Source organism: Vipera berus (assembly GCF_964194415.1).
Source record: "Vipera berus genome assembly, chromosome: 1".
Classification (NCBI taxonomy): Eukaryota; Metazoa; Chordata; class Lepidosauria; order Squamata; family Viperidae; genus Vipera; species Vipera berus.
This window is the reverse complement of record NC_138202.1, coordinates 243,934,913-243,947,012: the sequence shown is the minus strand read 5'-3', so window position 1 is coordinate 243,947,012 and position 12,100 is coordinate 243,934,913. Positions and strand designations below refer to the sequence as shown.

Genomic DNA, 12,100 nt, shown 5'->3' with positions numbered 1-12,100 from the left:
GTTGGTTGTATGGTAGAATAACCATTTTTCATCTCTCTAAAAGAAAATATGTTTAATAATCACATATAAAATATTACTTGAACAATTGTTCCTTCTTAGGTATACTGCCAGCTGTCTTGCTTTGGTTACATGCATGAATGATGAGCACCGATTATCTTTCCTGAAGAAAACTTTTAATCCAGAAGAGTTAATACATTTTAGGCTGAAGTAAGTTTTCACCTTTGTCTTCTTCTATTTGTTCTCTTTTGGTGTATTATTTTCTAAAGTGTTCTATATCGTTTAGTCGGTCAGTTTGCTGTAGTAAACATAATTGCAATTTTGATAGGCTTGTGGAAGAGTCCCGGGTGCAGAACATTGAGCAGGCCCTAGTTCTGGCCAATCCAGACCAAACCTTCTGGAACAAAGGGGAGAAGCTACGGTACACTCAGGGAAAGCTGGTTGCTGCTGACCTTTGTGCAAAGGTAGTAGCAGTGTGTGGAGTTGTCTTACCTAGACAACAGTTTGAGCCTAGAGAAAATGTAAGTAAAACTGATATGTATTAGGCTTGCATGAGGATATTTAAGGACTTGTGTTTTTCCAGTTATTTACAATCTAGAGGTAATCCTCCACTTATAACCACAGTTGAGCCTGGCATCTCAGTCATTGTGCAAAGCCATCATTAAGCAACCCTCCGAATGGACACTTTGCTCAGTGACCACAATCACAGCTCTTCCAATTGAAATGGTTCAGTGCACTGCCAAGGGAGAGGGCCTGGGCCTTCCAGGCAGGGAGAAGGTTAGCATTCTGAGGTAGCATTTTCCCCTCCCAGAGGGGAAGGGGAAAGGTTAACGGATGCCTGCATTCTGAAAGAGTGGTCAGCCGGAAAAGAGACTACCTACAAAAATTGCTTGTTTTTTTTTTCCCCAGTGCAGAGAAATTGGAGAGGAAGGGATTACAAGAGAGTAAGCAGGCAAACAATGGGGAATACATCAGGCTGTCAGTAGAGTGCTCTCGTAGCTGTCAGCAGCAAGAGAGCACTGAACTGGATTTTAGTTTTGGTTTCTTTATAGAGAATGATACTTCAGAAAGGCAAATAGCGGATTCAGGAGACGCTTCATACGACCAAGCAGAAGTGTTCTTTTCCATATACAGGCAACTTGGTTTGGAATTCTCTGCTCCAGCAGGTTCCAATTTTATGTTTCGTTCCGTTCATTCCCAAGATAGTTAAGAAATTATGAGTAAGGTCCGGGTTACTTCGTGTTCTTTTCTTCTTAAATCTAATACCAGGTGAAAACATTGGTCTTTTCTGTTGCAGCAGGAACACATCTTGAACCATTTTGTGTTGGTGAATTCTGTCTGTGCGCATCTCCAGAATCTGGCCATGGCTGTGTCTTCACAAAAGGCCGTGCTCCTCGAAGGGCCAGTGGGATGTGGCAAAACATCTCTGGTGGAGTTCTTGGCAGCACTCACAGGAAGAACAAATTCGCCTCACATTCTGAAAGTCCAGTTAGGAGATCAAACTGACAGTAAGGTAAATGGAAACCTATTTTAGGAAAGTATCACCTTAATATTTAGATTTTTTTTAAAAAGAGTTTAAAAAGCCAATTGGATCATATGCTTTCTTGGCTGATGTTTTGTTGTAGAAGCCATATTGATCTGTAGTGAAGAAATGTACGTACTATTGAACTTCTGAATGGCTGTACATTCACAATCACTGACTTCAGCTAAAAATTTCACATCTTGGAAAGCATGATCATCCTGGAGACCAAGAGAGGGCAAATGACATGTTTCTGACAACATCATCATGCAAATGCATTTTGGATACTTGTGTCAGGAACTGGGATGCGGATCCATAATAGGGCTTTTCATTGTTGAAATCACTCGGTGCATTTCATTTTGGTGATCCTTTAGTTTGCTGTGATTGCTGCTGTTAGGAAGCTTTTTTTTTTTAAAAAAACCTTTTTAACAAATTGTTGATACGTGATGTCTTTACTATCTTCACAAGAAAAAAGAACAGAAATCTGTTGTAATTCAGAAGTTCGCTCACAAGTTTAGAAGAAAAAGAATGATACAAACATTTTGTTTCTGGTGTTGTTGTTTTTTTAAATAGACTTTGCTGGGCATGTATCGTTGCACAGATATACCAGGACAGTTTGTGTGGCAACCGGGGACCTTGACTCAAGCAGTTAGCAGGGGGCACTGGATACTTTTAGAAGATATTGATTATGCTGCCCTTGACGTGGTATGTTTTTGTACTTTGTAGAAGCACTTTGTGGATGATTGGAATGTGAATCCCGCTTAAGCTTTTTACTTAAGAGGATGAGTTGTAGATTTTGTTTACAACTGAGCACCGAATGTGTCATATAACTATGCTGGTCAAATTAGAATGGAATATCTTCCACTTCATTCCTCCCTTTCCCCCCCCCCCCGTTCTCCCCCCCCCCAATTCCCAAGTATGTAAATAAAATGTCTCACCCTTGCTCTTTTATGCAGTGCCATGGAAGTTACTATACCTATAATAATTCAAAGCATTTGTTACTGTCTGTCTGGGAAGTGTCTTTCTAAAAATGTGTTAGCTTAGAGAATTAGTTGCATATGTTTCAAGATGGGAAAACACGGACGCCGTGCTATTATTATCCCATCTGATGACTCATGTGGCACAACGGACAGTCCAGTGTGTTTGCAGCTAAATAGGATCAATATAGACTCCTCGATGGCTGGATTCTGAAGGATCTGATTTTTAAGAACTTTGGGAAAAGAGAAAAAACTGCTAGTTTAGGTGTTGCCCAGTGCAATTTTGCTCAGTTTTTACTTTTTCCTCTTTTTCTATCCCTTAGATCTCTGTATTGATTCCTCTTCTGGAAAATGGAGAGTTATTGATTCCTGGACGAAATGACTGTATAAAAGTAGCCCCTGGATTCCACCTTTTTGCTACTAGAAGGTAGAAAGTGTAGCCTGCCAGAGAGGGTTTGATGATGACTTTAAAATGGTTTTATAGAGAAAATGGGGCTTTTGAGGAGGCATACTTATAATTCTGTGTATATCTAGAAGTATAATCCTTGAATCTAAGATACTGTTTATAAAAATATTGCAAAAGTATATATAAAAACTCAGGAATAATACCTGAATTAGTAGTGGTTCATAGTATTGTAGGAATCCAACCATCTTACCAGATCATCATAACCTGTTGTTAATATTAAATTAATATTAATCTCATATGCCGTTATTTAGAGAGAGAATATAATGAGCAAATGAACACCTGGAGATTAGTAATGGAGCATTCTAATGTTTTGTCATTGCTATTGAGATTTTAATTTCTTTAGTTTGGTGTTGCAGTTAAGGAATCAATAATAATAATAATAATAATAATAATAATAATAATAATAATAATAATAATAATAATAATAATAATAATAATAATAATAATTTGCCAGCAATTTTGCAGTTAGAAGTGACTAAGCAGGAAGAATTTTGGAAGTCCTAAGGCAAAAGGTTTGTATCCAAGATAATGCCATTGTACTTGGATAAATAGGAGTTACCTTGCCCTGATCTGTTCAGCTAATTGTATACATATAGTATTAATGACAGATGGATACAACACCCTATAATATTTTTGGCAGAGATGCCTGTGTCACTTCAGATGTTGCTAAAATGCAACTCCCAGCAGTCTGTTGAAATGACCAATGGAAAAATAATCCATGACTTCTATTTAAGTAATATCAGGCTGTAGGTTCTCCACATCTGGAATCTAATGCTTTAAAGAATCTAAACACTAATTTGTGGCTTTATTAATGTAGGGTCTTCAATTATGGCGGTGGTTGGTATAGGCAGCAAAACAGTCATGCTGCTCTTTTGGACAAGAACTGGACAAAAATTATGCTCAACAACTTGCCTAAGACTGAACTGAAAGAGGTAAGTGAAAATAGGAAGTAAGCTCCATAGCAAAATTATTTCAAATTAAATCCAATTTGTAATTTAATTGCAGAAAAAATATTCCATTATGTTAATTCTTACTGAAACTTGTAGAATGTGATTATAACTTTATTCCATGTTCAGGATGAAACAATCAATACAACACTGTTAGAGTATTAAAAATAGCTTATATTCCTCCTTCAGATTCTTCAGAGAAGTTATCCTAAACTTGCCAATGTAACGGATTGTCTGTTGGATATCTACATTGAGCTTACTGGTGATAAACATTTATCTGAAAACCAAGTTGTGGACAATGAAACTATAATGGAAGATGCATCATGCTTGACTGAAAATAAAAAGCCATGTTTGGAGGGCAGAGAGTTATCGCTAAGGTATTAAAATGTGTAGTTAAGCTGAGGAATATTTTAGTTTGGGGGAGCAAATTATCCTCAGACAGTAGTTATCTAGAGCAGTGTTTCTTAACCTTGGTGACTTGAAGATATCTGGACTTCAACTCCCAGAATTCCCTAGCCAACCCTCCTGATTGGGGTATTCTGGGAGTTGAAGTCCAGACGTCTTCAAGTTGCCATGTTTGAGAAACACTGCTCTAGAGTTTTAGAGATCACGCATGCGGACTTTTAATTGAAATTCTTAACTGATAAGGCATCAATTGAATGAAAATTGTGAGTGGGTGCTTTTTGAAAACCAACGCCAGGTAGGTACCTAACGAAGCGAGAAGGAAGCTATAGTCGGCAGATAGAGCAAAGGAAAACCATTACTCTGGAACTATATTCATATCACTTTTTCTTTTTTCAGGGATTTACTCAATTGGTGCAACAGAATCGCATTCAACTTTAACAGTTCTTCCTGCTCTACTGCACTGAACATTTTTCATGAGGTCTGAACTAAACTGTTCTTGTTTTAGGAAAGGGGTGGAGTTTTTTTTAAAGTATACTTTCTATAACATATAAATTTTAAGTTATTTTTTAGGTAATGGATGGAGGATTAAGAATATTAGTATTTAATAGATTTTAGTTCAATTAGAGTATTAGACTGTTAGTAAGAGCATGTAGGTGATTGCGTGAAATACATTTAGGGCTGATTCTGTTGTGATTCAGGGTCAGCCTGTGGGTTCGGCAGTTGGGTTGGACGATTCAGAGGAGGAGGAGGAGGGGGGTGTTGGAGAGGTTGCTGAGGGTGTTGGAGAGCTTGCTGATGAGAGCCCTCAGCCAGGCCCCTCCCAGCTGGTTACGATGCAGACCCAGCTGTGTGAGCCTGACAGCGTGGATGAAGATGACCCACAGCTGGCCCTGTTCAAGGACGCAGGAGGCAGTCAATCAGGAGTAAACAGGAAGGCAATGGGGCACCTCGGAAGGAGGCATGCCCTGAACTGTTTAAAAGGGGAATGCGTGGGAGGGCTGGTTTGCTGAAGGCAACCGTTTGAATAGCTCCTGTTTCATGGTTCGTGTCTTGTTTTTGCTCTGTTTGCTTTTGGGTCCATAAATTTGGCAGGCTTAGTTCCAGCCTCTTGCCTTCTTGTAAAGGGGTTGTCCCTGCCTTATCTGCAGGGCCGGTAGTAGGCTGGTACAGAGCAGATTCTGATGTGTATTCGTACACTGCAGATTGGATGTTGGGCTTAAATGGTCTCTTTCAAGTGTATGACTCTTTGAGATGTTCCTGTTTCCATATGAGAAGAATGGAAATAAGTAAGATTGCTTTCCATCACAGGACTATATGAGTGGTTCATTTCTAGAAAGTTAACTGCTTTTATCTACAATTGGTTTATTCGGAGACAATAGATTCTTAACTAGTAATAGTTTTTTACTTTGACCATTGACAGGCATTAGACTGTTTCACAGCTATGCTATCAAAACAATCCAATCGACTGAAAATGGCTGAAATCATTGGAAGCAAACTGAACATTTCCAAGCACAAGGTATCTTTATAAATTGCCTATTTCTGTAAGAGTGGTTCTCTCAATGGAAAAATGACTCAAAATTGGTTATAGTTGTGTACTTTGAAGGAGGTTTCTTCAAATGGGCTCTTAAAGCATACAGTGATAGCTGGATTTGTACATCATTTTTAAGGTCAGATCAAATGAACTCAGGACGGCTCAGTCAATAGGTGAATCCACCTTGCAAACAATTTGAAAAGCAGTTGATAAAATGAAGCTTTGGGAAAACTGAAAAAAATTGTTAGCTGCTTCTCAAGCAGCAAAGTAACTTTGGTGTGCTGAAACAGGTCACTACTCAGGATGCTATACATGAATTGGTGTTCAATAAATAAAGGTGGATCTGAACATTCCTTTTCCATAGGTGGAATACTACTGTCAACTTTATAAACCAGAAATTGTAATAGGAGAACAAGAAGTCTCCGTGGGAAGAGCTCAGCTCATTAAGAAACAGACACACACACTACTTACACAACGGTATTGATTGTTTTGGAGACATCCTTCTAAACTCTTGGGTCAGGTTGCATGTTACATTAATTGTGTAGCCTGTAGCTTCCGTGTTTTTAAAACTGCATGTGTCTGAAGTCAAGCTTCACTACTAATGATCTGACTGACACATCCTTGTTGCTTTCTTGGCAACCATAACAAAGTGATTTGCTGCCATGTTTTCCAGGATTTTTTGTAACCTTCCAATTTAGCTTATGTTAGTACCTCATTCAGGTACTACACCACACCAGCTTTTGCAGATCTTCTGAACCCAGATGAGGGGAGCCATATGCTTCCACCAGCAGAGTTTTTGATCTTTCCCACTAGAACTACTTTCCTCTTGAACCCTCTTCTCATATGCAAGAACAGGCTTTTTTTTCTTTTTTCAACTGCTCTGGAAGTTTTCAGGGAAGAGTTCAAAAGAAGCTAATAATCCCACAGATATAATCCTACTCCTTTTGCTGACAGCGTTACATCACAAGCTGTCCTCAAGGGGCAAAAAAAAAAAGAAAAGAAAAAGAAAAGTATGGCTCTGGCCCCTTTTCCCAGAAATTACTCATTCTTCCTTTCTAACAAAGAAATACAAAAAAAAAGAGAAATTAGTGATATTTTACAACATAGTAATGTATGATAGTGATTCCCTTTTTTTTCTACTGTGTATTTGCAATGTACAGTAGAGTGCCTATACCGTAATTAACAAAATCCCATGGCAGCTTTTGTGTTTTTTATTATTGGGTGTTTGTTTCTGTGATGTGTGTGAGAGAAGTACATTTAGGGAATTGATGAAAAGAAGACTTGGTGGTACAAAGGTATGATATTCTGCCTTTTCACCTCGGCAGGAAAAAGCAAAGCTTTGCACCCACACGCCCATCTTCTGTGTTGATTGAACAGCTTGCAGTATGTGTGGACAAAGGAGAGTCTGTGTTACTTGTGGGTGAAACAGGAACAGGAAAAACTTCTGCTGTTCAATACTTGGCTCAAATTACAGGTAAAGTACAGTTCTGAAACCTTAGGCCAAGATAGAAGTGTAACTTGGGAACCAATTCATCTTCTGTATCTTTTTGTTCAAAGGGCACCGTTTAAAAGTTATCAACATGAACCAGCAGAGTGATACTGCAGATCTTCTAGGGGGGTGAGTGGATAATTCAATTTTAAAAAAACCCTCCATAATCTTCCTAAGCAAACAATTTTGGCAGTATAGAAATATACATTTCATTTCTTGGAATACAATATATTTTTAAAGCTCCAAATCAACAGGAAATTAGGCCCTCCCAACAAGAGTTGGAGGAAAGAAGTCGGGTTTGGTGGGCAGATGTTGCTTTGCAGAAGCACTTACCTTAAAATTTTAGCACAATAATTGTCAGATTAGAAAAAAATATTAGAAAAGAGAGGGAAAGGGATGCTCCACCCAAAGGGCTGATGGGTGAGGAAGGGGAGGCAAAAGTACAGGAATGGGAAAACTTTGACGAAACATACCTTATTCCACATTGTAGCTGATCTTTGCTTATCTTATTTTTTATTGACTGATTGATCAGATTTGGGCACTACCGCTCTAAGTGACTTATGCCATCAATTTCATGAGGCTGTTTTGTTTTGAATTCTTTACAGATACAAGCCAGTGGATAACAAGCTGATTTGGCTGCCCTTGAGAGAGTCTTTCGAGGAGCTTTTTGCACAAACGTTTTCAAGAAAGCAAAACCAGACTTTCTTAGGGCATATCCAAACATGTTACCGACAAAACCATTGGCATAAACTTCTCAAACTGATGCAACATGTTTACAAATCTGCTATTAATAAGGAGGTTAAAGAAAATGCATCCGGTAAGACATCTGTGAATTACGAAGTATTCCAGACGTGCCTTTGAACATATTTCCTTTTTAAAGTCAGTGGGAAAGATTAGGGAATCCTACATATATTGCTGGAACAATTTTACAGACTTTTTTTTTTATCTTGGTGGGAATTTTTTTTTAAAGGATGGCAGGCACAACAGAGAGAATGAATGAAGCAAGGAGTCCCTCTCTCTCTTCTTCATCAAACTCCTAGGTGAAAAGCCAGGTTTTCACCCCTTTTTTAAAACAACAAAGGGGGCAGTCTGGATCTCGGGGTGGGGTGGGGGGAGGAGTTCATTCCAGAAGGTGTGTGCAGGATCCTGAAGTGTGCCAACCCTACAGAATCAAATCAGCTGGATAGATACAAAGCAAGATGGTACGACCATCCTTTTTTTTCAATAAAGGAAAATCAGATAAGTTAGAAAATCAAATTTTTGCAATTTTTTTCTGCTTTTTCCCCAGTATCTTAGGCAAGTGGTGCAATAAAATAATGTAACAAGGCTCACATCTTATTAACATATTTGATGCAGTTATCTAATATCCTCATCCTGCTCGTGGGTTTTACAACATAAACACATTTTTATGTGCATAAAGTAATTTCACCACCATCAACATATATAACTTCAAAGTTCCAAAAATAATAATAATAATTCCAAGTCTTTCTCCATTAAATCCAAAAGAAAAGTTTCTGGTTTTATCTTTATGTTCACTTTGAGAATCTTCTGTATTAGAATATGAATTCTACTCCAATATTTCATTTCATTGCTTTATCACATGTTCATAAATGATGAAATGTCCCTTCTTTATGTTTGCCTTTCCTACATTCATTTGAAATACCCTTATACATTCTTGATAACTTATCTGGTGTTCAGTACTAGCAATACATCATCTTATAAAAAAATTTCTTTTAAATTGTAAATTAATGTAAATTTTACACCTTCTGTCCACATATTCTCCCATTGTTCAAGCTTCACATTGTATCCAACGTTCCTTGCCTACTGAATCATACAGTGCTTTACATATTTACTTTCTAAATTCAAATTCAATAACATTTTATAGACCTTAGCGATAATACATTCATCACCATCACCCAGTAGGATTTCCAATTCATTTTTAATAAAGTCAAACCCATAGCTCTTTTTGTCTAATTTAAATCTTTCTTTCAATTGTAAATATGTAAAGCAGTGGCAGACATGTCCTTCTGATTCTAGCTCTTTCTTAGACTTCAGGATAGGATCACCAAAATTAAAAGTTATTATTTTACCATTAGTCCACCAGTCCGGCTTTGCCACCATTTCTTTTCTAAAAAAAAGCTTCCTGGGAGAAGACTCAAAGAGGCATCCTCATAGAAAACCTTGTTTCATATTTATTCCGAATTCTTAGAATGGCACGTCTAAAAATGTGATTGTTAAAACCAACATTTACTTGAACCTTGTCATACCATAAATAATCGTGCCGTCCGAATCTTAATTCACGCGAGTTCTGTTGGGGGTCTCCCGATACTCCCATGTTACACCTCTGCTCCGTGAGCTGTATTGGCTTCCAGTTGCCTTCCGGGTGAGATTCAAGGTGCTGGTGATGACATATAAAGCCCTACATAGCATGGGTCCGGATTACCTACGGGAGCACCTGCTGCCGGCGTCAACTTCCCTCCGTCCAGTGCGCTCCCACAGAGAGGGCTTCCTCAGGGTACCACCAGTCAGAGAATGTCGACTGGTGACCCCCAGGAGGAGGGCGTTCTCGGTGGGCGCACCAGTCCTTTGGAACCGCTTACCAGCTGAACTCCGGATGGCCCCCGACCTTCGCTCCTTCCAGCGTGATCTAAAAACTTATCTATTCGAACAAGCTGGCCTGGTCTGATGGGTTTGGGGTTTTAACACCGTTTTTAACTAATTTACTGCATCGGGCACAATAATTTAATTTTAAATCTTATATTCTGTATTCTTATTTTTATTGACCTGTACACCGCCCTGAGTCCTTCGGGAGAAGGGCGGTATATAAATCAAATAAATAAATGAATAATTCATGACCTTCTAAATCAAGTAGCCTCTTATTCTGAAGGTTCACCCACTCTTTTAGCCAGACCAAACAGCAAGTATCGAAATAACAGTTTTCAGATCTGGTAAATTACACTCTTGGTTTTAATGAAGAAATGTGTCGTCGTAGGTTTGCCCCTGAAGGAAAAATGGGAAGAATTTGGTATCCGATTGGATCATGCTCAGCAGCAGATGAAGATGACAGAAAATGCACTGGTCTTTGCATTTGTAGAGGTAATATTTTTATTGTTACCATTTTTAAAAAATAATGGCTGTAGGACATTTTATTCTGGGTATTGATGCACCTTCTGAAATCTTCCTACACTCACATGAATTTAGTGAAAAGCATACAGTCTTTTTAAGGCTGGAGGAGTATTTTAGAAAGTACTCACAGACTGCCAACAAAAATTAAATCTGAAATAAACTTGAAGGGAAAGATGCATTCAAAAATTAACTTTTGTATCAGTTATTTAAGTTTTGAGTTGTCATGAAAATTGCACCTGAGATTATGGGAGGCTGGTGCACCCTTCTGTAAATTCTTCCCTCTGATAACAAAGCAAACTGATAAAAAGAAAAAGGATTTTATTTCTTACCATCAGTTCTTTAATATTCAGATAGAACAAATACTAAATAGGGTCCTCCTGCATCCGCTGCTTTCTGTGGCCTTCCATCTCTTAAATGTCTCTTTGAAGGCTATAGGAATAGAGGTATTCCTCACTTAATGACTACCCATTCAGTAACTGTTGAAACATAGGGTGCTGAATGAGTGGTAGTTAACAACTTATCTTTGTACATATGTCAGTTGCAGCATCCCTGCAGTCACCTGATCACAATTCGGGTGCTTAGCACCTGGTTTGCAATTACGATATCAGAGAGCATCCCGTGGTGATCCATGGACACATGGCTGCCATTTGTGACCTTGCTGACTTCCAACAAGCAAAATCAATGGGGAAGCTGGTAGGAATTGCAAATGGCAGCCATGTGATGTCCTCTCTTAAGGACCTGTTATGATTCACTTGATGACAACAACTGGAAATGCTGGAATTTCCATCACCATGGCATGATCATGTAACATTGTGCTTTAGGACAGAGGTCCCCAACCTTTTGGGCACCAGGGACCGATGCCGTGGAGAAAGGTTTTTCTGTGGACCAGAGGGGGAGTGGTTTTGAATACTGCCTGCATCCTGAGGATGGAGATTTGTTTGTTTGTGCAGCCTGGTTTCTGGCAGCCAAATGCCAGTCCACAGACTAGGGTTGGGGACCCCTGCTTTATGATCATATTACTTAGCAACAGAAATTACTGTCCCGATTACCATCTAAAGCAGGGGTCACCAACCTGTGGTCCATGGCCCACTACCAGGCCGTGGACTGTTGGCCACTGGGCTGCGTGAGTGGCTGGCCAGTGCATGCACGTGTGCGTGTTCATACCCCCCCCCCTCGTGCTAGCATTGTGGTGTCATGCTGGTGGTAGCAATTCTGTGTGCATTGTGCAGATGCTAGCATCGCCACAAGCACACACCCCACTCGTGCTAGCGTTGCACTGTCATGGTGACGCTAACATCGCTGCATGCGCAACATCCCCACTTGCACTAGCATCGTGCCGTTGCATGGGCGCTAGCGTCGCCCAAGCATCACGGGGCGCTTGTAGCTTCGTTTGCATCGCACGTGCAATCATGGCCTTGTTCATGCGTAAAAGGGCCTCCACCCCCTCCGCCCTGGGCCGCCAACAGAAAGGTTGGGGACCCCTGATCTAATGGATTACTTGTATCTCAGAGATATAGTAGAGGGCCAAGGACTGCACCAGGAGAGGAATTTTACCTTCATCTATTATATATGCCTTCATTTATTACATAATGTGCCTCTTTGAGGGAGAGGGACAGTTTAGAAATGGATGAATTGACACAGAC

The 12,100-nt window shown here is 39.4% G+C and overlaps 1 protein-coding gene across 1 annotated transcript in view; it reads left to right on the top strand.

Annotated features, from left to right (window-relative positions):
• Nucleotides 1–12,100, top strand: part of MDN1 (midasin AAA ATPase 1) — a 126,133-nt gene that overhangs the window by 7,216 nt on the left and 106,817 nt on the right. The window contains exons 4-17 of the mRNA XM_081331608.1: nt 100–207; nt 326–518; nt 1,295–1,510; nt 2,090–2,221; nt 2,817–2,920; nt 3,777–3,891; nt 4,096–4,283; nt 4,708–4,789; nt 5,732–5,827; nt 6,207–6,319; nt 7,168–7,316; nt 7,400–7,460; nt 7,937–8,148; nt 10,324–10,427. Of these exons, the coding sequence (XP_081187734.1) occupies nt 100–207; nt 326–518; nt 1,295–1,510; nt 2,090–2,221; nt 2,817–2,920; nt 3,777–3,891; nt 4,096–4,283; nt 4,708–4,789; nt 5,732–5,827; nt 6,207–6,319; nt 7,168–7,316; nt 7,400–7,460; nt 7,937–8,148; nt 10,324–10,427 (1,873 nt within the window). The remainder of the gene's footprint in view (nt 1–99; nt 208–325; nt 519–1,294; nt 1,511–2,089; nt 2,222–2,816; nt 2,921–3,776; nt 3,892–4,095; nt 4,284–4,707; nt 4,790–5,731; nt 5,828–6,206; nt 6,320–7,167; nt 7,317–7,399; nt 7,461–7,936; nt 8,149–10,323; nt 10,428–12,100) is intronic.